The sequence below is a fragment of the Euphorbia lathyris genome, chromosome 2 (assembly GCF_963576675.1).
Source record: "Euphorbia lathyris chromosome 2, ddEupLath1.1, whole genome shotgun sequence".
NCBI lineage: Eukaryota > Viridiplantae > Streptophyta > Magnoliopsida > Malpighiales > Euphorbiaceae > Euphorbia > Euphorbia lathyris.
Window position 1 is genome coordinate 43,661,950 of NC_088911.1, and position 27,312 is coordinate 43,689,261.

Below are 27,312 nucleotides of genomic sequence, written 5' to 3' on the forward strand. Positions count from 1 at the left end.
TTTTTTACGTTTTTTTCGCGTTTTCACGTTTTTTTTTTGTTTTTTGCGTTTGTTCACGTTTTTTATGTTTGTGTTTTTTGGGTGTTTTCTTCGCATTTTCACGGGTTTCACATTTCTGTTTGTTTTTTCGTTTTTCACGTTTTCATGTATTCACGTTTTTAATGTGTTTCGTGTTTTTTTTTTTTGCGTTTTCTCACGTTTTTTTTTGTTCTTCACATTTTCACGTTTATCATGTTTTTGTGTTTTTCGTGTTTTTTCACTTTTTTTGTGTTATTCACATATTTGTGTTTGTTCATGTTTTTGTGTTTTCACGTTTGTTTACTTTTTGTATATTTCGCGTTTTTTCGTGTTTTTCTGTCTGTAACATTTATGGTTATTCACTTTTTCATATTTTTCGTATTTTTTAACGTTTTTTTCTGCTTTTTTATTTATCATGTTTTAATCGGTTAAAGAGTAATTTTAGAAATGAATGATGATACTGATTAGGAATAACTGGACTAATATAATTATATTCCTTAACTTGTGGAATACTGAACTAAATGTTGGAGTACGAATTCTTATAACACAAAAACCAAAAGTAAACATGATAAAAAAAATATAATGAAACCTCAATTTCTGCCCATTTTAGCGAGGTGAAATTAAGCCGAAGTAGAGTGGGTTTCTTAGAAACATAGTAAGGCTTTTGACTATATTCAATAAGGCAACAACAATACCACGTAATTTAATGAAGTATTCACACACAAGACACCATTATCCAAACTAATCAGAGCCGTTGATTATTAGGGTATGTAGCATAAAGAAAGAGTTGACGTCAAAGTCTCTACATCATGCAGGCCTAGCTCACTGAGACGTAGTTTCCTTTATCATTCCAAGAACCTTCTTTTTTAATATTATTTATTTCTTATATTCAGACAAACGAATCAAGCACTTTCCATTCCATATATATATGATAGAACTGGACCCATCCTCATCCATCATCATCTCTAAATTCATTTTCTCTTTCTGATCTAATATAGATATGGCAGCAAAAAGGTTTGTTCAGGAGCCATCTGGTTCTGATGATCAGCCTACTGAAAAACGAATCAGAACTACTACTAGACCTTCTTTAACTTCGTATGTTCCGTTTCCGTTTCTGTTTTTTTTTGTTTTTATATGTTAGTTTCGGTTTTCATGCAACGTAGATGATGATATTGTTGTTGATTTTGACAGAGTGATTGGAGAAGCAGTTATGGTGAATTCCTTGCACAAGTTCTGCAAAGCCTTGGAGCCTATGATTAGGAAAGTGGTAAGAATCTTACATGAGATATCATAACAGGGCAATGGATTCCCTTGCACCCCCGATTTAGGATCTTTAGTATCGCTAGCCCACACACACCATGCAAAACTCAATAAGTTAAAGCAACGCTGTGTACTCAATAAGTTAAAGCAACGTTGGCTCACACGCTTAGTTAAATCATTATTGATTACACTAGGAAGAACTTGTTTAGTTAAAACTTACATCCTCACACCACGAAGAACTCGTTTAGTTAAAGCTTACTCGCCCACTTCACAAAAGGTCTTGCTTAGTTAAGAGACTACAACATACTTCATAAGGTCTTTGTTTGATTTAGCCTCTGATACCAAATGTCACCGGGCCCAGGTTTGAGCCCGTGTGGCATATCAACTTTCTCCAAATCTCGACAGCCAACTCCTACCGAAGAGGTCTATCCCCGTGACCCCCACATGAGTCCAAGGCTAGCTCCGCCACTGATTCTAGTTCTATATATCTTTAATGTTCATCATGTATATATATATTTTAAATCACTGATAGTATTTAGGGAAGAAAAGTTATAGATTCATTTCTTCTTGTTAGATTAGTTCATGCAATTTATATATGTATATAAAATATAAACCCTAAGACAAGTAATATACATAGTTCATACTTTTCTGAACAAAGTTTTGTTTAATTTTATGATGATTAGGTGAATGAAGAAGTAGAAGGTACTCTACAAAGGCTTTCATCATCACGCACGTTCAGTAGATCTCCGTCGCTGCGAATTCAGGCACCGGTTTCATCACCATCAAGTTTACAACTAATCTTCAGGAGAAAACTCACACTTCCAATATTCACAGGGAGTAAAATCGTTGATTCAGAAGGAGATTCACTTCAAATCCATCTAGTAGAAACAATGAGTGGTGGCCAAAAAGTTCAAACATCGGTTCCTTATCCAATAAAAGTAGAAATAGTTGTTGTTGATGGAGATTTTCCTTCATATGATGAGAATAATTGGACAAGTGAAGCATTTGATAGTAAAATATTGAAGGAGAGAACAGGAAAAAGACCTTTGCTTGCTGGAGATTGCTTGACAGTCACATTGAGAGATGGAATTGCATCAATTGGTGAAATTGAGTTTACTGATAACTCTAGCTGGATTAGAGGCAGGAAGTTTAGGATTGGTGCTAGAGTTGTTCAAGCTCAAGCACAAACTATTCGGATTCGCGAAGCCATTACCGACGCTTTTGTCGTTAAAGATCATCGTGGGGAATGTGAGTTTCTTCTTCCTAACTTGCTATATATGTTTAAATGTTTGCCTGAATTCAGCTATATATAACTTATAATATAGTAAGAGTACTATATATGTGTACATAAAATATAAGATTATGTCTATATATATAGTTTTTTTTTTTTATAACTTCCTATCATATATAACAAAAACTAACTTCCTAGCTATTGAGTCAAACAGTTATTAATTTTATGTTTTCTGCAAAATTTAGACAGGAATATTAATTAATTAAAGTTTTTGGAGAATCTATCATACTATTAATATGTTCTACTTGATCAAATGGCTTAATTTTATTATATTTGTTCATACATGTTTAATTAATAATAACTAATGGTTGACCTCAAAGTTATCATCATGATATATATACTAAATTAAAATTTAATATTTTAATAATTTGAATAGAAAATTTATGTTTTCTATTTTAAAAAAAAACTGCACTTAATCTATACAATCTCAAAACACTAGAAATTTTATTGTATTTTTAGAGTAATACACTCTACCAATCAATTAGTGTCATCGTATCGTATGTACTTTTATTCTAATTAACAATCGATCATCTTTTTTTTTTTTCGAGAATCAATCATAATTAAGATAATATGCATCATTATTTATGGATTTATTGTTACATGATTACAATAGAAGTTCTCTTTGCAAACACACTAAATTGACCACACAAAAAAATATCTAAAAAAAGATTCTACTTTGTTTTGTTGTGTTTATCTCTTATAGGCATGATGTTTGGTCAATGATATGGTTTGCATAGATTGCAGCATTATCTTGCTATGAAAAGTTATATAGCATCATTTAAAAAAAAAAAAAAAAGTTATATGTTTTTGTCTTTAATTTATCCATTCCATTCCAGTCAATTTCAATTTAATTGAATTTTTCTTATATTTGTTTCCTTTTAAATGGAAATTTTAATTGCTTATTTATAGATGATAATGATACATCAATTAAAAAAATTCTTAGATTGACTGACTTTGATATGTGATCTGATCATAGACTATTCAATGTCACATATAAATCAGATAGTTTTTAGATTAGATTTAATATAATATACTAACAGTTTGTTTTAATTTATAAATGTAGTGTACAAAAAGCATCACCCTCCAATGTTGCATGATGAAGTATGGCGTCTGGAGAAGATTGGGAAAGATGGAGCTTTCCACAAAAAGCTATCTTCTGATAACATCAACTCTGTCCAAGACTTCTTGAAATTGTCCATTGTTGACCCTCAAAAGCTTAAAAGGGTATTTACGTAATTTCGCATTGATTTTTTAGTATTTATTGAAAATTTTAAACTAATTATTCAATTCAAGTCTTCATTACTGATATATATTTTTTGTTTTGACATTTGAGCAGATTTTAGGCCCAGGAATGTCAGAAAAAATGTGGGAAGTGACCATCAAACATGCAAGAAGATGTGTAATGGGGAGCAAACATTATATACTGCAGGGTCAAAATTACAGTGTGACATTTAACCCTATATGTCAAGTTGTGAGTGCCACTATTAATGGCCAGACATACTCTACTAGAGATCTTCCAAGCATCAATAGGGTATGTATAAATGATTTTTCATATATATACAATATTTTTCGGCAAATAAACGAGTTGTTATTTTATATATACATAAATAAATTATGACAATCTTGATTTTTGGTGACCAGGGCTATATTGAAAGTTTGGCTAGACAAGCATATTCAAATTGGAGCTCCTTACAAGAGGTGGTTGGAATTTCAAGTCATATTGGTTTGCTCACACAAGGTGTGTATTGGATAAATCATTTTGGACCAAATTGATTCTGCAATCAAAGTTGAAGAGCTAAATTTAAATTTCATAAATTTATATGCTTGAACTTCATATTGTTTTGTTAATGAGAATTATATAAAAAAAAAAAAAATTGATTGCTTGAAATGTTAATGAATAGGGAAACAGGAGTACCCCAGTGAGATGAATCAAGGCATGGTAAAAGCAATTCATCAAATAGAATATACAAGTGATGCATATATTGAGATGGGTAGTACTAGTACTAGTAGTGGTGCACAAATGGGATACATCAATTGGCAAAATGGTGCAGTAGCTAGTCCATGCATCGGTTATAGTATCTCTGAATCATCGTCCGACGTCGGGGTTGACAATGACTTGACCCCTAGGTCTTGTAACTATATTGGCGACCAATGATCGGTCTAGAATTCACTACGAGGGGTGTTCCATTCCTTATGTGTGTTTAGTTGAATTTTGTGATGAGAACATCTCTTGTAAATAGTTTCGGCTAAGGGAAGGTGAGCTATAAAGAACCAAATCTTAGATCTAGATAGAAGGAGAACCGGATAAATCTAGATCGGATGATCAACGAATGATTGAGGGTCAATCCAAATGTATGAAGATTGAAAATCCGAATAAATGCGGAGGAACCAAATGCTCCATCAAAATAGAGATTCGGAATTGAGCAGATTCCAATAGAAGATGTTCGGTATTTTAGTCTTTTCATTGATTACTTCTCTACGAGGTATTCAAGTTTTCTTGTAAATACTTTTGTTATTGCTAGTCTATTTTAGTCTTTTCATGTTTGATGCCTAGGATTTTACATTAATCCTTGTAAGAAATATAGCTTATTATCAATAAAAAAAAAACTTATCTTGAAGGTTGAGCATTTACTTTAAAGAAGTGAGCTTCTTTTATATGTTGGAGATTTTCACAAATTGTTTCAAAGTTTTAGCTTGGATTTATTCGTTTAAAATTACAACTCTTTTCTTTGTTGATTTTAGGTCAAAACCTTCAAATCTCTTTTCGCTCAACCTCTCTTGGATCCTTATCAATTCAATACTAGAGCATTAAAAGTTTCCCTTTAGGCTATAGCCTAAAGTAGAAAAATGCATGAATAAATAAAATCCTTGGAAAATATGATGTAAGCGAAGGGATTTTAGTAAGGCAATGGTAGAAAAAATTTCTTTTACAAAATAAATCATTCAAGCTCACAAACATGTTAAGATGGGATTAATCGTGTTCACCATTCTCTATGGAATGAGAGTCAATTCTACTGTAAAGAAATTGAAGAGTTGAACAGAGAACTCACTCTACTGTTTTAAATGTAAAGGTTCTAATTGAATCCATAGTGTGCTAGCACATTTATCAATTATTGATTTTAATAATCAATTGAAACAATTAATAGAGTATTTGTGTTTAGGATTACAAAGAGATCTCCTACTAATATACACAAAAAGGCTTCACCTAAAACTCTCTATGATAATATCTTGTATAGTATCAAATACAAATCCTAAACCTACTAGAAAGGGGCACCTGCACTTAAGATATGGATAGATTTTTAATTTTTTTTTTTTTGAATAAAGGCTGGGTAGTACCCAATATTATTAAAAGCAAAAGCTAAAATGAACAACAGAACATCCAGAAAACAACAACTAAACAAAACGGAAAGAATCCCAACCTAAAGCATTATCGCGAAGGAGAAAAGAACAAAAATCCGGAATTCCATCCCACCAACAAAATTTCGGACTAACTCTACCAAAATCAGCCAGCTTATCTGCAACTTGATTACCTTCCCTGAATACATGAGAAAAAACAACTTCCATCTGTAATATATGCTCCAAACAGTTCTGCCAATCCACCCTCATAGTCCACGGAACCATGAATCGAGAACGAAACAGATGCACAATATAAGAAGAATCACTCTCAACCCAAAGCTTGCGCCACCCACGCGAAAAAGCATAAGAAATTGCAAATAAAACCGCCTGAAGCTCAGCCATGTGCACTAACGCACAATTCAACGGGAAAATATAAGACCCCAAAGAACCACCCGTGTGATCCCTAAAAACCCCACCACAACCCGCCAAGCCACCCACAACGGAAGCATCAGTGTTTGCCTTAACCCACAACGGCGGCGACAATTGCCAACGAACCGTAATAATCCGCGGAGCACGACTGTACTTAGACTGCAGACCCAAATTCAACAAAATATCTCTCTTTCCTAATCAGAATACAATTAGCTAGAATTTTAATCTAATTAAAATCTAACTATTGTCACGGAGTCGATCCGAAGGTCTAGCCATTGCCCTGTGTGGCGTCGTGGTTTTCCCGAGACTCGGCCAACCAACACCATCCGAAGGGGTCTATCCCCTTTTAATCATCAGACATCCCATCAATTCATATATCTGTAATCCATCCTGGAGGGGTTTACAGTGGTTAAACCTCGATATATATATATATATATATATATATATAGCCCACACTATGGACCCACCCAAAGTATCCACCGGGATTCCACCCGAACGGAGACATCTGCCTCCCTTCCCGAAGGCTGGATGTCCGACTCTCCTAGTCCCTAGTGGATGAGGATGGATCACTTAAACAAGCCCCGACAACTGGCAGAGGGGTTGGCGGAGATCCGACGATTGAGACCCTGTCCCCCTATAGTATTTCTTATGCCGAGTCCAAGCCCACAACCAGTTGACATTCATATGTTCCATTCACCACTCGGCGATATTTTTCCCCAATCGACATAATCGATGGGCTCGATCTTCCTGCCGCTGCCGCAACTTCTCGCCGATGGCTTGGCCTTCCACAATTCTGCCACAAATCTTTCCCAATGCCTTTCCCACACCAACGCCAATGCCTTGGCCCATGTCACGGGCTGAGATTTGCCTACGACCAATTTACTTTGCCTACGGCCAAATCTCCACCTGTGACACTCTCCCCCACTTAGATGATCATTGTTCTCGTTGATCGAGATGAGAAGAGAACTTCCCTGGCTTTTGAACGACCACCGAGGTTCTGCCCTAAATCGACCGCTGCTACATTCCCAAACTGAACTCCGCTTGCTCTGAATTCTCCGACCTATACCCTTGAAAACTTGATTCAATTCTAACCTCCATTCTGTGACTTACCAATCTTCGACTGACGATAAACATAACCCGCATCACTTGAAAAATCCCACTTCTACAATAATATCAAAAGAAAATTCATCGAAGTTTGAAAAATGCAATTTTTTTTTCTACTGTTCCTAATATACTTTATCAGAGTATTCCATATCTTATACGATTATATACTTATATTCATCGTCTATATAGGGATTATACTTATTTTAATGGCCCATACGGGTCCATTCCCCCTCCCCCACTTGGGGCATCGCTGTACCCAGCGATAGGGGAGAAAGGGGGTTTAGAACACCGATGACAAACCCGAATACCAACTTGCTCCCAAAACAAATTCGCTAAAAAAAACTATATATATATATATAATCTATGGATTCGATTAAATATTAATTCAATTAATCTTTAATATATTAGTTCTAATTGATCTATATTTCCAATAAAATATAATCGACGATTATGTTAACTGAACTCCAAGTGTCTGGAGTGATCTCGAGCCTGACTTTAATCCAATTAAATTAGCACTGTAATCAATAGCTCCAGAATTAATATTACCATTATATTCTCCCTAGATTACTCTAACTTGATTTGGCCAAACTTTCTAATCGTGCGATCCTGTAGGCTCGTTTAATTCTGGTAGTGAATCCATCATTCAGTTCACTAATCCAAAGTGATCTCTAGCAAAATACTACGATTATCCAGATTGATTGAAATCTCGTACGAACGTAACAAGAACCTAATAGAAACTTTATGTGTTCTCATGCTAATGGACATTGATGTTTACCATGAGGCATAGTCATATCACGCTCATCTATTACTAAAGCATTCCTTGATTCCTATTGAGCTAATAAGTTTCAAATTAACAGAGATCATCCTGCCTTATTTGGGTATGCCGGTACACTTATAAGATTTACCAATCAAGTGGCCGGTGATATCCTCTCTCACATAGGAGAGAAACAATCCCCTCATAAAACTCATGGTCCCTCAACATGATTCAGAATTATACATGGCTAACATATACTTGGCACCAATTTACCGGTCAGTTAGGCGATAACAAAAGTATGTGGTGTCTCATCTAGGTTTCATAGTGATTTCGGGTCTAAGAAATCCACTATAAATGTTACATGAGATACACTTATAACACATGACCATGTGGTATTCTCAAAAGCCGATCGGTCCAGTGCTTACTGTTTCATAAGCCCTACGTGTTTGGTCTAACATTTCATGTCTATGACCGGTCAAATACCATCATAACCTAGACATATACTAATCTTTTGTTCATTATCATTCCCACGATGACAACAGACTAGGGACATTTTAATATAGTATCTAATCGCCCCATGGTTTCACTTTTCTGGATCCTCAACCCTCCAAACATGTGGAGATCATTATATTAGGATACTCTGTTAAGTTAATTTTGTACATGATAAAATGATCTGAATGGATTATGCATTTTTATTAATAATAATCATTTTAAAACATCTGAGGACTAAGGTATACACTAACAATCTCCCACTTGTACTAGTCCTAACTAGGCATAGTCCTAATCCCTATAGATCTAGTATGGCCGTCATGTTGAGCCTATAAGGTAGCTGCTTGGTCAATGGATTTGTGACACTCTCCTTTGATACAACCCAAACTAGCTTCATCTCCTCTATCGATGATCTCTAGAATAAGATCGAATTTTCTAAGTACATGTTTGGTTCTTTGGTGTGACCGGGGCTCTTTGTCTTGTGCAATAGTCATCGTGTTATCATATAAGATGTCAACTAAGTCTAGGATAGATGGAATGACTCCTAACTCAGTGATAAAATTCCTTAACCAAACGTCTTCCTTTACTGCATCTGATGTAGCAATATATTTAGTTTATATCGTAGAATTCGCAATTGTACTTTGTTTTGAGCTGTTCCAATTGATAGTAACTTTGTTTAATAAGAACATATGCCCAGTTTGCGGTTTCTCCTCAATGGGGCCAGATTGGAAGCTAGCATCAGTGTATCCAAACACAGACAACTCTTTCTGACCTATATACACTAAGAAGATATTCTTAGTCCTTTTAAAGTACTTCAGGGCTGCTTTGACCGTGGTTCAATGGGCCTGTCTAGGGTCTTGTTGGAACTGACTAGTAGTAAAATCTAGAGCCTAAGTTCAGTCTGCACCAGTTGATCCGGCCCATCATGCATAGGCTCCATCTCCATCTGGGCTTCTTGATGTTACATTTAATTCTGAAAAACCAACTATTCTAATTAAAATAAATTATAAGAATACAAAATGACACACATGTTGTATTTATAAGTACAGCTCAATAGGAAATAGATAAAAGCCCATATAATTTCACCAAACAAGATCACACATAAACAATTTATGAATAAAAAATCCATAACTGTTTAATTGGAACCACGTATATATAATTTATCCGATCAACCATTGATCAATTTCATCCAATGAAATATTCTGATACGTTACTAGAGCTAATTGTGCCTTAATTTGTTCCTAGTGAAATTCCGTAACAATGAGAACCATTCTCAATTTTAAAACCAAAACACTTAAAATCTAATGTTAAAACAAAAACCATTGATTGTTAATTCAATTAACAAAGTGAATTCTAACTATTAGAATTTATAAATATTTCGTATTCAAATAATCTTTTGAGGTATTTTTAATTTAAATTAATTAATGGACCAATTAATTTTAATTTGGATCAATGGACCTAACCCGTTATCTAAAAATGGACCTAGCCTAAAAAAATCAAATTTGGCGGATCTCGGATCACTAAACGAGCTTAGGAGTCCAAAATAGGCTCTTACTGAATTTTGACAGAATGAAGAATAGAATCTCAAATCTTACAATAGAGATTCAACTCCTTACCACTCGGATCAATCCTCATTGCAGATTTCTAATTATTAATTGGGTGGGTATGGAAAAAAAATAAAGTTTGATAAACCATTCAAACGAAGTCCATTATATATATTATAGTTTTTTTTTTTTTTTTGAATGAATAAATGGATTGAATTAATGTAAAGAATCAATAGCCAAAAGGCTTACAATCTCAGTAGGGGGTAAATTGGTTACTGTCACTACAGGGCTTGACAATCCTAGTCTAGCCATTTCATGCGCAACCTGATTAGCTGATCTACGCACAAAATCGAAAGAACTACTCGGTATTGATCTTGCTAACACCTGACAGTCAGAAAGGACAAGGCGAAGGTGGGAATTATCTTCGCCGGATTCTTGAAGTAACGCCTGAATAATTATCTGCGCATCCCCTTCCACACAAACTTCCGTCTCCCTTCTATCTTTGATCCAACTGAGGGCTTCTCTACATGAGATTGCTTCCGCTGCCGTTGGAGATATTAAGCCCGTTATTCTTCTATATCTCCCTGCTAGAAAATGCCCTTCACAATCACGGATGCAAGCTCCAACCCCAATATACCCTGTCCTACTAACAGCAGCATCAAAATTAATTTTAATTCCTGATCTGGGACTCGTCCAACGTTCCACAATACGACCATTATCCCCGGGGGTTCTGCTCTCAGCCTTGCTGTTCGCTGCTCTCCAAGCTTGCCAAATTTCTGTAGCACGGCTGAATAAGTGTTCCGGAGGGGTGCGAATTTTGTTCCAAAGCCAATTGTTACGACACGACCAGACGAACCACAACACTGAAGCCCACCGACCTGCATTTTCACTGCTGCTGTTATTCAGAACATCACACCACCAATTTTTCGTGTCCACATGATCCGATATTCTGAGATTAAGCATAAACGGGGCTTGCCAAACACCAGCCAGGAACGGACAATAGAATAGAATATGGATTAGTGTTTCCCCATGGTTCTGGCAAAACGGACACTTTGTATCAATCTCAACTCGACGATTAAAGAGGGTTACCTTGGTTGGAACAATATTCCATGCGGCGCACCACAGGAAGTTTTTCACCTTCGGGGGACAACACAATTGCTAGAGCTTACTCTAGGGGGCATTACACACCGGGTCCGGTGGTTTGGGAAATGCCTCCGCTAGGAAATAGTAAGCCGTTTTTACGCTGTATACTCCTTTCTTGTCCCTCCTCCAACATAAACGGTCCTCTCTTCCACAATTAGAAATAGGAATCTGTAGAATCGATTGTCTATCCTCTAAGGTGAACAGGTTCGTAAGTAACTCTTCGTTCCACTCACCGTTTTTAATTAATCTGTCAACAGTCATGTTCCGATCTGAATTTGTCTGAACCATCGCCGGTACCCCCGATTCTGAGCCGATCCAACTGTCACTCCAGATGCGGGTACGCTGGCCATTTCCGATTCGTGAAAGCACCTCACTTCTTAACATTTCCTGCGTCTGAAAGATACTTGCCCAAATGAGGCTCGGGTTGGATCCCAATTGCGCATCGCGGAAATTAGATTGGGGGAAATAGCGAGCTTTAAACAGGCGGCTAACCAATGAGAGAGGTTGGCTCATGAATTTCCACGAAAGCCAGATTGAATTCATGGAAACGCCTAAAGTTGATTCCACCCTATTCTTTTCTTGTGCTCAGAGTTTCCCAGGCCTTCCATTTGATTCCTCTTCCCCACCAGTACGCATTCAGGATGGTTTCGAGTTTACTGCAAATGGACTTAGGTAGAAGGAATACTTGGAAAACATATGACGGGAGAGCTTGTGCTACCACTTTTATCAAAACTTCTTTGCCACTCTGTGATAACTGTCTAGACTGCCACCCTCTTACTTTAATAACCATACGATCCACGATATACCAGAACGCAGTCATTTTATTACGACCAACTGCAGAGGGAAGGCCGAGATAGCGATCCCGTTCAGTGGCTACTTTTACCTGTAGCAAAGTCGATAGCTCCAACCTCCTTTCTTGAGGGACTTTTGCGCTGAATGAAAGTTTGGACTTGTGGATGTTTATTTTCTGACCCGAGGCAGCTTCATACTGTTGAAAAATCTCCTGGATAACAATAGCTTCTTCAACCGATGCATGGAAGAAGAAGTAACTGTCGTCCGCAAATAGAAGGTGTGTGATTATTGGTGCGTCTCGACTAATTTGGTAGCCATGTAGTTTCCCGTCGATTTCGGCTTTCTGAAGTAATGCTGATAGTCCCTCTGTACAAAGTATAAATAGATACAGTGAGACTGGGTCGCCTTGCCGTAACCCTCTAGAAGGCTTGAAAACAGGAAACTCTGCATTGTGGTTAACAATTTGATACTCCACCGATGATACACAGCTCATTACAAGTTCGATAAACTGATCTGGGAAGTCGAATTTGATCATGACCGCTTGTAAAAAAGCCCATTCTACCTTGTCGTAGGCTTTTAACATGTCCACTTTCAAAGCCGCATATCCTTTCTTACCACCTTTCCCCATTTTAGTGCGTGACCTACCTCATAAGAAATCATAATATTATCAGTTATAGAACGCTTTGGGATAAACGCGCTTTGATTTACCGAGATAATATGATTCAGAATGCCCTTTAGTCTATTGGCGATGACTTTTGTCATAATTTTGACAATGACATTGCATAGGGCAATTGGTCTAAGGTCCGAGATGCTCCATGAATTGTCTCCATTTCGTGGCTGGCAGAAAAACGCCTGGTAAATGAGATGGGAATTTATATGGTAGTTATGGAATAGAAAGAATAAGATATACTGACTACTGAAAACACCCATGGTCGATCGAGCTCACCCTGACTTTTTCATTGGAAGTAGAAGGGGAAGAACAAACTAACTACTTATAGCACACCCCGAAAGGGAAGATAGATCAGTGATGCGTGTGTAAAGAATATTCCCTTTTTTAGCATGATTGGACTTAGGCTACTAAAGCTTGAACCTGCTCTTAGAGGAAAGTCAATAGTAAGCAAGATCCTAGCGTAATTATTTCTTTTTATTATTATGATATCTCTTTAGAGTTAGTGCGTAGTGGCTTAATTCGTATTCAATTCTCATCGAGAAAGATAACTCCTATGTAGATAGTTGATATCAACGTGAGCTTTACTGAAGTAAGACCGGTTGGAAAGAACCAAAATGGCTATCTACCATTAACTTGTTATGCCATGTGTAGGTTTGACATGAGTCTACTCCCAATTCAAGTCAATCTTCCCTTCCTATGGTTTGTGAGCCTTTATCTTGGAATCTTCTGTGAGGACCAAAGAGCACGGAAGGCCGTTTGTTTAGATTTGAATATAAGGGGATATAAGGAAGGATAGGTTCTAGTGCTAGGAGTAGAGCTAGAAAGGTTAAAGAGAGGTAACTCAAAATCTCATAAGAACGTAAGCTGGTGCTATACTAAGACCTCCGCCCTACGCTCGTTACTAAATAACAGGTTAACGAGCTCTTGCAGTTTCAGTCCCAGGTGAATAGGAGAACGTTAGAAAAAGACCGGGAACTGAGAAGGAGATCCTTTGCTCTCTGGTTGCTTCTTCTTTGGAATAAGAACAAGGTTTGTACGGTTAAGCTCAGTCGGGATATTTCCAGCATTGAGACACTCAATGCAGTACTTGGCTATGTCATCCCCTATAGTTTGCCAATGTTGTTGGTAAAACCCCGGATTAAGTCCGTCCGGCCCTGGTGATTTGTCCGGATGCATCTCAAAAACTGCCTTCTTTACTTCCTCAACGGTATAAGCACGGCTCAACTGACGTTTTAGCCCCTCCGGTACTCGATTATGAATTAAATCAGTGACGTGAAGACCTTCGCTGCCTTGGGATTGAAAGATATCTATATAATGCTTCTGAATACTGGATGCGAGGCCCGTCTGCCATGATCGACTCACTCCCTCTTCGTCTTTCAATCTAACAAAATCGTTACGTTTCCTCCTTGCTTTAACTGAAGCGTGGAAAAAACGAGAATTGCTGTCCCCCTCCTTGAGCCATTGGATTTTTGCTCTTTGACGCCAATAAGCTTCCTGTTCATTTCTTACTAAATCCAATTCCTTTTGAACCCTCTGATATTCCTCTGATTTCGTGTTATGACGGAGAGTTTCCAACCTGTCATGTAATTTCTTTGTTCGGCCTCGGAATCTCTTCCCGAAACCATTACCCCATGCTTCTACCCTTTGCCGACATTTCTGTAATTTAGGAAGGAAAGGAGAATCTGCATTTTCTGACCAAGTATTTGCAATGATCCGACGGTAATCTTCTTCAGCTCCCCATGCGTTTTCATACCGAAACTGACCAGGCCTCATAATTGTCGATGCACTGGTTGAGAGAATAAGTGCAGAATGATTGGATTGAGTAGTGACCACGTTCAATATACTCGCTGTCGGGAAAAACTCGTGCCATAACTGATTTGCAACCCCACGGTCTAACTTCTCTTCAACTGAGATTTCTCCTCTTCTTTGTCTCACCCAAGTGAAAGGATATCCTGTCATCTGTATTTCTGATAATGCACAATGAGTTAGTGTTTCGTTGAAACCTGACAGAAGCTGACTCGGGTGACTCCGGCCCCCTCTCTTTTCAAAAGAGTAGAGCATATCGTTGAAGTCCCCCATTACTACCCAGGGTAAATTAGACAGACTGTAAAGATCTTTTAGGCATCTCCACGATAAAGCTCTCCTCCCACGTTCTGGGAAACCATAAAAACCGATGAACCGCCACTCTGGGTTACCTCCACCTGAGACACAGACGTCAATAAAGTTGTAACTGAACTTTAAAAGATTTATCTCAATCTCATTATTCCAGAATAACACCACTCCGCCCCCCCCCCCCCCCTTCGCTCATTACTGACCACAAAATGATTGTCAAAACCGATAGCCCTTTTAACGTTTAGAATAGAATTTTCTCCAACCATCGTCTCCATAAGAAATATAATAGCTGGCTTATGGACTAGAACAAGCTCCTTGAGCTCTCGAACTGTTTCAAGGTTGCCCACTCCTCGATAGTTCCAAGATAAGCACGTCATAGCTTCCGGCTGGCCCCTTCTGTGGAACCTGCCGATATCTCTATTTCATTCTCAACACCTTCCATAGCTGCGGCTTTCGAATTAGACTCCTCGCTTCTCTTTCTTTTAGTATCCGTAATGGATCAGATCTCCTCCTCCTCCTGGTTAATATTCTCGTTAACTTCGAGGGCTCTTTGTTTAAGGGGGTTCGTATGCTGCTCAGGTAGGTCTGTGCTTTTCTGTTGTAGTAACAAAGGTGCCGAGTTGAGCCATGGAGAAGAGTTTTGTGCCATTCGTTTGGGTGCCGCTCTGAGGAAAGCACCGTATAACATTGGATGGTCTGGATCATGAAGGGCTCTAAAGCTTGCACAGTCTCTTTCAACATGTCCGATTAGTCCGCAGAAAAAACAAAAATGTGGAAGTCTTTCATATTTGAAGTTTATCCACACCCAATTAGAACCTGCAGTTCCAAGTTTCATACGACGTTTCAATGCCTTGCGGATATCGAGTAAGACCTGAACCCGCAGATAACCTATGAATGGTTCCGTATAATCCCTAGGATCTGTCCGGACGACAGTCCCTATATACGCCCCACAAGCCACCGCCGTCTTCTCAGATCGGAAACCTCCCGGGAGGTCATGAAGTTGAATCCAAAAAGGGGTTTCGTGTAGTGGAATCTTGTAAAAATCTTCCTGTCGTTCCACTCTCTTTAGGACCAGAAGTTTATTATCGAAGGACCATGGTCCCCCATTAAGAACCGCATTTAGGTCAAAAATATGATTAAATTGGAACAGGAACCTTCCTTCCTCTAGGTCCACTATAGATATTCCTCATGATGGTTTCCATAGTTTAGAAAGTGTAATTTTCATACCTTCTGCATTGATTGTACGGTTCGTTACGGAGCTACCTATACAGCTCCAACGGAGATCATAGGTTATACTGGTTTCTGTCGTTGTGAAAACCACCGAGGCGGCATCTTCTTCTTCCAATGATAAATTCAGGCAGTCGTGGGATATTGATTCCATAGTGATCGGGTTGTGACAGATTGTGTTTTAGAGGTATGCTGGGTGGGATCAGTAAGGGTGTGTAGAAGAGCTAGTTTGATTGATTTTGGAGAAGAACAGCGGTAACCTCAACCCCAAGTTAGGGTACGGTGAAAAACCCCTAGCCGCAGGGTACATACGCTTTTTTTATATATTATAGTTATTACTATTATTAATTCAAATTTTTTTTATCTCAGGTATTTATCTACTTTTTAATATGACTTTATTTCATTATTAAAAAGAAATTATGAATAGAAAATATAAAAAATTTTACTTATTAAAAATTACAGATCCCACTAATATTTTGGTCCAGTGCTATCAATAATTCTTTTTTTACCCGCATAAATAAAACCATCAAATTATATACTACATTCGTTTCATATTACATGTCTTTCTAGAGTTTTTTTTTTTGTTTCATATTACATGTCATTTTCTATGATCAGTACACGTTATGTCATCATTTTTTCTGCTATAAAACGCGGGTTTACGAAAATTAATTAGCATAATGGACTTATTATAGAATAAATAAATATTGGAATCAATAAATAAAGGGCAACAATGTCTTTTTTCTAATATTCTTAATTTCTGTATAACTCTCTAAAAAGTCATGTAATATGAAACAGATGGAGTATTAACTAATTCATACTTATTATTAACTACCCTAACTTCAATTGGTTATTGTTATAATGTATCTCTGTAGGTTGATGATTTAATATTCACAATATAAATGATCCAAGAATTCAAGTGGTTGATGATAAAGAATTTTGAGATGACTAATTTGAGGCTAATATCGTACTATTTGGGAGTTGAAGTGAAACCAAATGATGAAGGCCTATTTCTTTCTCTAAAGACATATATAGAAGTTAGTTTAAAAGAATTTAAGATGAATAAATGCAATTCAACTTTTACGCTTGTGGATTGTCGAATCAAGTTGTTAAAGCATGATAATGACTCGTATGGATGCTCTAAATAGGATACTTCAACAAATCAAAGGTGCCTTGGATTATGACTTATTTTACTCCTCTCAAAACATTTAAAATTGTTGAAATTTGCCCAAGTGGACTGTTAGACTCCTTAAGCAAGATGTTGTAGGAGTTTTTATCCCCAGGCCGTGTGCGGTATAGCTTCTGCTACTTTTTACTCATAAAAAAACATTTAAATTGTTGATAGTGATTAGAGAGGAGATGTTAATGATCGAAAAAACACATTCGATTTTGTTTTCTTTATGATAACTAGTGTGTTTGCTTGAAGTTATAAGAAAAAAAAACAACAGTTACTCTTTCAACATGTGAAACCGAGTATGTTACAACAATATTTTATGTTTGTCATGCAGTATGTTTGAGGAGGATGTTAGAAAGTCTAATTTTCAAGATGGACCAATTGATCTCTTTGTTGACAATAAATCAGCTAATACATTAACCAAAAACCCGATCTCTTATGATTGAAGTAAACATATTTACACTAAATTTTTGATATTTTCATCGAAGCTTTGAAATTTGAAAATTGCAACGGACTGAAGGTTGTTCTCAGTGTTACTAAAGGATGGTAGGAATCCATGTGTAGTTGTTTCGCTAAAGCTCACAAAGAGACAATGATCATTTTTGACAAATAGCTGTTAGCTGATTACATTAGTTATCATCTTATTACTTTTTTTTGTTAGCTAATTTGACTATCTGATCATGTAAACTTGTTTGGTAAAACTTAGTTAATTGCTAATAGTTGTTTGTGTAAAATAACAAATAAATACATTGTAAAACTTTTATTTAGGATTAAAGGGTAGTAATTAGGGATAAAATTGTTTTACAAAAGAGATGCAATAAGCTAATTGAAAAAACTACTAAAATCAATTTTTTCAAAATTAGCTTTTTGAACCGTTCAAATCTTTCAAATCTCTATTCACCAAACACCACTCAAAACTTCTGAATGCCAGTAACCCACGCTCTCTTTCTCTTCTCTCCTTCATTACCCCTGTCTCTCATAACAAACTTAGGCTTCAGAAGATCTCCATTGGACCTCTTACTTGCGTCTTTCTCTGATCTTATAGGATCCAGATTACACATCACGCCCATTTGGAGAGACACATCTCAACTCAATATACAGGGGTCATTGCCATTGCTTTGGCTGGGATATTATCAACTTTTAAGGGAGAATGACCTGTGAGAAAATAATTTAAAAAATTCTATTTTATTAAATTTGAAATTCACATGAGACTCTTAATAATAAGTTTCTTTTAGCATAAAATAAAACTAATTACTCTGCAACTCGAGATCATTTCTGATTCCTGTGTGTTGGAGGTATAAAAGCACCAAGATTTGTTCAAAATATAAATTTTTTTTATGAAATAATAGTAATTAACATAAAGGCGAAAAAATCAGTTAAAGAACTCGCATGTCAACTCTCTGGCCATATATACATTCTTTACAAGTAATCATGTCTAGCAGATGAACACAACACAACACAACACAATTATATTATGCAGAATAAACAAAACTTAACCGCTTGCATTAGGTGTTGTAGCAGTGCTTTTCCACTTAATCATGACACTATCTGGAGAATGTAGCGGCGGATCGCTTTTCAACAAACCAACATCATCTGATAGAGTATCCATTTCCTCTTTCTTTTCTAAATCGTAGTCCTTGTTCTTTATCAGCATTAGTGTCTCTAACACTTCGTCCATTGTCGGTCTCAATTCCTTTCCACTCTGCAGACATTGAAATGCCAACTCTGCTACTGCATTTATCATTTTTCTTACAGCATAATCTGAATCAAATCCAAGGCTATGGTCTACAAGTTCATCCAATGCATTGCTTTGGATCTTATTGACTGCCATGGTTGACAAATTAATCTCATGCCGATGTCTAGTGATATCAACAGCAGGCATAGACGATATAAGCTCAATCAAGACAACCCCAAAACTATAAACGTCACTCTTACTAGTCAATTGATAGCATTCATGATACTCTGGGTCAACATAACCAGGAGTTCCTTGTGGAGCAGTTGAAACATGGGTGACATGTAGTGGAAAGAGGCGAGATAGTCCGAAATCTGCAACTTTAACACAGAAGTTATCGTCGAGAAGGATGTTGTTGGTTTTCACATCACGGTGGATGATGTCTGAACGATGGAGATATGCTAATGCAGAAGCAGTCTCCACTGCAATATTCATTCGAGTATGCCATGGAAGTGCACCAGGCTTTGCTCTTTCTCCATGAACATGATCAGCAACTGTACCATTAGAAATGTACTCATATACCAGTAGGAGTTCACGGCTGTGGCGAGAGGTGCAACCATATAATGAGACAAGATGTGGATGGCGCAAGTGAGTTAGGAGATCAACCTCATTCATGAACTGCTCAGCTCTCTTGTAATTATTCTCATATAAGCGTTTGACTGCAACACTGCGCCCATCTTGAAGTTTGCCTAAATTGCAAGTAAATCTCCATTAAATACTTTTCTGTTAAACGGTTTAAGATTCAAGACATGTATACAATGATCGTGTATTCTTACCATGATACACTGTGCCGAAGCCTCCTTCTCCAAGTTCCTTTTTTGAATCAAAATTGTTGGTGGCTTCTTCAAGTTGTTCATAGGTGAAGAGCTGAACCCCGTACACGCTACCTCCTCTCTCCATGTCGTACTTCGAAGAGAAGTCGGAAGTGTTGGTTTGAGAAACAAAAGAAGATGGGGCATATGGATCTTTTTTCTTGCGGCGTATGTAGATGAAGAAGAGAATGCACATTATGGCTACACTTCCAAAGGAAGCACCAAGACCTGGTAGAAGAACAAATTCATGGTGGTAAGCACTCTTGATTGCATGGAAGTGTGAAGCCACACTTAGAAGCATACAGAAATGAAGAAAAATGCCAGAAGAAAGCACCCTACCTATTCCAACTTTCAGTTTTATATTTGGGTCACTGCCTACAATAGATAAATATAGAACAGTGTAGAGTTAGTATTAGCACAATCATAAAATTGAGAATATTGAAATTCTTTATCAAAAGAACAATACAGATTTATGTACAGATATTAAATTAGTACAATGGTGCTCTAATTATAATCCAATAAGAAAAACTCAGTGTAACTTATACTGCTAGCAAGCCTGTATCTAGCAAAATTTGATTGAGACAAATCCTTGCTTGCAGAAATGAAATTGTAGATAAAAATTCAACAATTGTGAAAATTTCACCAGAAAATAGGCAAAACATCTAGATATTTGATATCATTTAAGTAGCCTTGCATGGTCTAAAGGAAAAAGATAAAGATGAGACCAAAGAAGTACATATAGCTTATGATATAATTCAAGATGAAGATGGCTCCAGAATGGGCAGGGTTCAAACAGGAAAAACTTTGTGACAACAATAGTAAAATTGCCAACTTTTAATATTATCTTTAGATGCCTAATATATATAGCTATTAATATCAATTTTTTGAAATGTAACAAGGTTAATAAACACACCGCATTTCTGTTCCTTTTGCAGATTAAAAGAGAGAGAGAGAGATTACAATATATATTCTAGTAGTCACAGAACTACAAACAATATACATGGTAAAATTACACAATATTAAACACAGTTACAGGGGAGATAAATATCTGTCAATCAAAAAGAAATACTTAAATCTTATGATTCCCTAACAATTCAAGTGCTGCATTTACATTTTGAATTCATGTTTAGTACAAAAAAAAAGCTGAGATGGACAAGCTGCTGTCTTGAAGAGTTAAATTAAGACATATATGTAAAGCAACTCACGGCCTGCAAAAGTAATCCTATTTCACACAATAAATCATAGATTACATTACATTTTATTGCATGGCTTGACTGGAATAACGATGGTTTAAGTTGTCTGTCAATGTAGCATAATCTCCTAACCTCACGCAACCTAGGTAATGGTTTATTGCTTTGAAAACCATTAGAAATTTGAAGGGAATTATAAAACAAAAATTCGTTTTAAAATTTATTAACATCACGTTTAAGGAAAAAAAAAGAGGTACCATTTCACTCAAATATCCAAAACAAATGAGGAACATTACAACTCGAAAGCAAAAAAATCTGAATTTGATGAAAGAGTTACCAGCAGAGCAGGAATTGGAGTAAGACTTATCAGTACAAAAACAAACAAATTCATTATTCTCAAACCCACAGCGACCACCACTTCTTTCGCAAGTGCTGCAATTAGGTGCAGTCCAATTTAACAGGATCCCACTCTTCAAAATGTCAGTATAATTCATTGTCGAAAGCTTTCCATCAAAATTATCATCGATATGCAAGGGAGCATAAACAAAGTAGTGACATGAATCCAAGGATGAGTTATCAGGCGACTCTAATAAATCAGTATGAAACAAAGCAAAAGAATACTGGGAAGAATTGCTATAACAACTAATTGGATAATCAGGGTATCCAGTTGGCTTCCTCGTGCAATTATAAAAGAAGGAAAAATTAAAATAACCAGGATTGATAGTGAATGGAGTTCGATCAAGGGTCATATTATGTAGAGGAACAGGGCATGTGTCCTCCTCATAAAGTGAAGCACTCGCTATATGAAAGGATTGATTGGGATAAAATATATTTTCGATGACATACTCATCATAGGGGAGAGTAAGAACTGGATAGTCATCATGGTTACAAGTGAGATCGAAATTTGGATAGCCACAATAGGATTGTTGAACATCAGATAAGCGAAAAGGGTAGCTTATATTAGGACCTTTGCCACAGCTTTTTGGTGCGCAAGCCGTGAACTTTTCATTCAGTGATAAAGATTGGTTCGTTAAAATGGTGAAAAAGAGAAAAGTAAGATAAACAAAAACAGGATTGTATGATATGGACAAGTTTTTGAGATCCATTAGAAGAGGAAGAACCAAGTGGAAAGAAGAGAAAAGACTAAAGAGGAGAAAGCAAGAAAATGGAAAGAAGCAAATCAAAGGAAAATTCTATGAAGTTAGGTAATTTTATATAATTAGAAAAGTCTGAAACTTGCCTGCTCGTATAAGTTTTGAAAATGAGGAAAAAGACAAAAAGCTATTTGGTTGAAGCCAAGGCAAAGATAATGTGTTCAACAACCTCAAAAGCATTCTTGTGAAAATAATAAATACGACTTATTTCATCCTCATAAAATTTAAGGTATTCATTTCACATAACGAAAATGATATATAAGCAGTAATCATTATGAAAGAAATTAAAGAAATGTATTTTTGTTGTACTAAGGAGAAAATTTGTTGAAACTCAAAACAGGACGGTGACTGTATAATTCCACGAGGAAGGGAATTAGTCAAAGGTGATTGGCTAACAGCTCAACAACAAGCAATCTTAGAATTTCGAGAAAAAGAAAATAGTTTAAAAAAGTTAAGCAAGGTTATGAGTGGTAATATATATATAGGGTCTTTATACATGTACATTCTTGAATTGACTTTCTAAACTTTTGAAATTCTCCTTAGATCTTAAATACATATGAAAAAGTTAAATCAAGAGTTAATAGATCAGATAAATATATCATTTTAAATAAATAAGTTTAATTTAAATTCAGACTAACAAAACATTTCTAAAATTTAAGGGCAATATCTGAGATCCGATTTATTAACTATATATATTATTCAACGAGTTGAACTGAACACCCTATGAATGGTGACATCACGGTGACGTAATATTAACTTCATTGACAACTTCACAATTATGAAAAGGAAAAATTGAAGTGTAGATGTCATGGGCGGAAGAAAGAGTTGGAGAAAACAAAATGAAATGGAGAAAGACTATTATAGGGTGATAGTTCAGAAATAAAAGAATGTTTTATCCCCAAAAGAAAGTAAAAAAGAATAGTAGGGAGGGCATTTTGGGCAATATACTAGCTAATGTATTTGATGTGATGTGATGTGATGTGAGTGGATGACTTCTGTAGCTGATCACTTGGTTTGTTGAACCGAAAGTTTTAGAAAAACAAGTTTCTTTTGGCATCCTTTTGGTTGGAATTTCGGCTTCCAAATTACGTAGATACCCTTAAGTAGAATAAGGCTTACGGCCAAGGCCCTAGGGTAAACGTAAGTTTAAAGTTAAGAGTCCAAGCCCAGACATAATAGAAACCCCGAAGGCCCTGGCCCAGGAAAGAAGGTGAGTAGGTGACTGCAGACGCAAGTTCCGAGCTGCTTCCATGATGATTGATAGATTAGTCCGTTGACGGGGTCAAAGAATGCGTGGAATCTAACAGCTCTAGTTTAGCCAAACGTAAACAATTTAAAAGTCAATCCTATCTGTATGCTAACTAAGACTGGTCAACCATCATTACGTTTCTCTTTTACCACAAGTACATATCTAGGCATAAAAAAAAACCTATGATCTAATCATTTGGAAAAAATAATAATAACTTGGACAATTTATATCCCACAAAAGTAACAATTCTGCAAGTGCACTCACTCCTCACCCATGCGCTTACCATCTTCAAAACTGATCCTAGAACATAAAATGAACCCAAAGTGATGACAGAAATGACAGTTGTTGTGCTAAGTAAACGCATTCTAATCGCTGGAACTGGAATTGGATGAATATTTAATTAACCAGAAGCAAAGTGATTCTAACTTTAATGCATATGCTATGTGTTCTAATCAGAATATGCAAATTGCTCAAATAATAACAAGCATGTTTAAGGTTGAATGATAGAGAGATGATACCCGTTTTCTTTGGGCAGGAATCAGGATAGGGATGGCCTGGGCAAAGACAAGTGAAACCCGGATTAGTTAAATTGGTGCCGCATATCCCGCCTGATTCACTACACTTAACACAATCTTCTTCATACTTGTACGATACATTAAAACCCTGTCTTAAAACTCTTCCCAAATCATCCAAACCAAGAGAAGTTTTTGGAACTGGAATCCACACTTTAATAGTACATTCAGGCATCCATAGCCCATCATATCCATAAAATGCTTCACGTTCTTCACCATCTACGGAGCATACAAATCTCAGTGGACTGTTCTGGAGGCCGGTACAGTTGTAAAATAGAGTTATGTTTGAAAATTTGGTATAGAAGTCTGGGACAAAGCTGAAGGGACTACTAGTTAGAGTTATGTTGGTGAAACCAGTAGTATCATCAGGACAAGGATCATCCAACAAATCCATACGAGCAATTGCCATCTCCTTTTGGGATTGATTTACAGATACAACCAAGAAATCTTTGTTTTCAATAGTTATAGCAGGAAAAGCATCATCTACGCATAGGAGTTTGAAACCTTCAAAACCACATATTTCCGAACGACCATCCCTCCAAAAAGGATAAGATAGATTCTTCAGGTTTCCACAATCAAATGGTTTTACGCACTCACTGTAATACTTATCTTCTTGACAATATGAAGATGGGGCTAATATTAAAAGAATGAAAAAAATAATCATGGTGATGGAGTATTTACCACAAGACTGGAACAAATAGGCAACCAATTTTTTCATTTTTCTTCTCTCTGTTTCCGAAGGGATTGAGATGATAGACAATAAATAAGAAACAGGAAGTAGCAAAAGATATTAGGCTGAACCTAAGATATACGATCAGTTCTTCAAAGAATTGAAAGAGATGAGAAAGCAACTCGAATGCTGCTTCCTAATTTATTAACATAATTTCTTGAAAGATAGATATGGAATTTGACGAAGACTTTTGGTACGGGAAGATGATGGCGGCCGATAAACGTAAAACCAACCATATGATAAATGATGCCCAATAGCTTTTATACCACTGTCCTCAGAAAAACATCTGCTTTTTTTCCCCCAAAATTTGACCATTTGAAACTACGAGGAAATATCCTACATAAACCCATTCAGGGGCCAAAGCCAAAGTACAAAAAAAGGCTTATGTTAAAGAAACCATTAGGCTTTAGGCCCTAATAGGCGAGTCCATTTGACTAGGGGTGTTCTTCAACTGTAATTAATTAAAATAACCGACTTAATTGATGAAGTTCGATTTTTCGACCTATACATTTCGGTTTCAGTTTTATATTTCACATATTTTCAGTTAGTTTGATTGGTTTGTTATTGAACAAAAAATCCTAAATAAACCGAACTGATTCATATTTATGATAATGAGATTTGTAAGTAATCAGCAACGTTTTAATATTGGTGAAAAATAGTGGGAAACATTTTTTATTTAACAATATAGTCTAGGAAAGTTGTTATGTTTTATATATGGTGATTAGTGATCATTTTTAAAAATTATATGTTAAAACCAAAAAATTGAGCGAAACTGAAATATTCAATTCGGTTTATTCACTTAACTAGGTTCAGTTTGTAATTTTATGAGTATTCGCTCTGATTATCAAATTGGCGACCGATGGACACTTTTACATTTGATACATGCATGTTTGATTATTTTTTTTTTGCCAAAGTTTACAGATTCACATATGAGAATGTGAATGTGAAGCCAGAATTTTAAGGAGACCTTTCTCATGCGTCTAGTTTTGAATGGCAGTGTATATCCTGAGCTAGGCGTCTAAGACTTGTTCAATATAAGAAGTTTCTTCTACTTGATTCATAATATCCAAAAGGTTAGACAATTAGCAATAATCAGGTTTAAGTGAAGTTTTCCTACTAAAAAAAAAAGTATATATACCTGAACTTGCTTCAGCAGAAGTTAACTCTGCAGAACCTGGCGGACTGAAACAACTGAATCGATCCATAGTCCAGTTAAATCCGCATCTTCCTCCTGTCCTTGTACAATTTTTGCATTTCACTTGATCGATAATCCACCTTACCTCAAATCCTTCCTTTAAGACTTGAATAACGCTCAATTCTGATTTCAAAAAACCCACAACTGCTCTTGCTAGGATAGGAATAAAAACACTAGCATTGCAACCCAATTCAAATTCATTTCCGGAAATTAATGGTGAAACCAAGCGAGCTTCACGCTGAACATTGTTAATCGAGCATGTAAATTTATTCGCGGTTTCCTGATCTTCTGAGAGATGACAATCGTAGAACAGCGTGGCATTTTCATCATTGGAAGTATAACTGAACAGACTCAAATTCAAGGTGGAATTGAAGTATTGGTCAGGGCATATCCTATTCGTTAAATCCATCATTGCAATCCTCAGGATTTGACTGTCGGTATTGATTTCAATGACATGGTACTTGAGATTCATGATAATCATAGTTGCTATTTGTCCCTGACAATCAATCCTGAAGCCTGGTTGCCCACAGTATTCAGGCTCCCCATTTCCCCAAAATGGGTATCTTATATTTTTTATGTTTCCACAGCTAAAAGATGCACACTTGTAATATCGCTTGTCATCACTATAAGCATTGCTAGGTATGTATAATATTGAAATGAGGAGGAGGATGATCAATGAGGAAAAAGGGGAAGAAGATTGGAAAGAAACAGGTTTCATTAGAAATTTCTGGGCATATGTAAATGAAAGTAATTAGCAAAAAATCAAAGTTCCAACTATATGCATTCAATCCTAATTGTTCAGCTAATTAGCTATGCTGCTTTTGCCAAATTGAAGTTTGACTTGAGAACACATGCTTCGCAGTACCATATCCTAAGTAAAGATTGATAGGATTGCGTGTAAGAATGTTAAGATTAGGAAGTCCACGTAATAATTAATAGCCAGAGACTTACTTAAGTACTAGTGCTACTAAAGTATTATATAGCTCACTTTAATTAGTATGCACACAGTTTTTTTTTTTTGTGGGTTATAGGTTAAATTGTCCCAGATCTGATCTTACTCTCGTGATTTAAAAAAAAAAAAAAAAACTTCACACTGCAGTCCCAGAAGACTTGAGAATTGCTTAGAAAGTCAAAATTTGAAAGAAGGATATAAATAACCTAGCTACCTAAACAACAGGCAACAACATATTTTATTACTTTCTCGCTTGGAATTTTTTTTAGCATTCAATTAAAAAACTAATCCACTGCTATCATGCTGATCCTGTGGTCTCACAATAAGCATTAAATTAACATTTGATTACAGAGCTCTAATATCAGTCATTCATTCATTTATTTATT

The 27,312-nt window shown here is 36.3% G+C and overlaps 2 protein-coding genes across 3 annotated transcripts; one reads left to right on the top strand and one right to left on the bottom strand.

Moving 5' to 3' along the window:
- The first annotated feature begins 943 nt into the window (after positions 1–943).
- LOC136217961 (protein SAR DEFICIENT 1) lies at positions 944–5,187 on the top strand. The gene is made up of 7 exons (XM_066004681.1): positions 944–1,113; positions 1,210–1,285; positions 1,962–2,526; positions 3,633–3,793; positions 3,906–4,100; positions 4,211–4,307; positions 4,471–5,187. The coding sequence occupies exons 1-7, from the start codon at positions 1,019–1,021 to the stop codon at positions 4,722–4,724; spliced, it is 1,443 nt and encodes a 480-aa protein (XP_065860753.1). The 5' UTR covers positions 944–1,018; the 3' UTR covers positions 4,725–5,187.
- A 13,525-nt stretch (positions 5,188–18,712) lies between these two features.
- On the bottom strand, positions 18,713–25,017 carry LOC136217963 (LEAF RUST 10 DISEASE-RESISTANCE LOCUS RECEPTOR-LIKE PROTEIN KINASE-like 1.2). Of its 2 annotated transcripts, none has more exons than XM_066004682.1 (4): positions 23,996–25,017; positions 20,224–20,259; positions 19,849–20,112; positions 18,713–19,761 (listed from the first exon to the last, which is right to left on the bottom strand). In XM_066004682.1, exons 1-4 carry the CDS (start codon positions 24,765–24,767, stop codon positions 18,833–18,835), a joined length of 2,001 nt encoding a protein of 666 aa, XP_065860754.1. In that variant the 5' UTR covers positions 24,768–25,017; the 3' UTR covers positions 18,713–18,832. The 2 variants fall into 2 exon arrangements, with proteins under 2 accessions (XP_065860754.1, XP_065860755.1); XM_066004683.1 differs by lacking the exon at positions 23,996–25,017 and adding an exon at positions 21,412–23,989.
- Between the last annotated feature and the right edge of the window lie 2,295 nt (positions 25,018–27,312).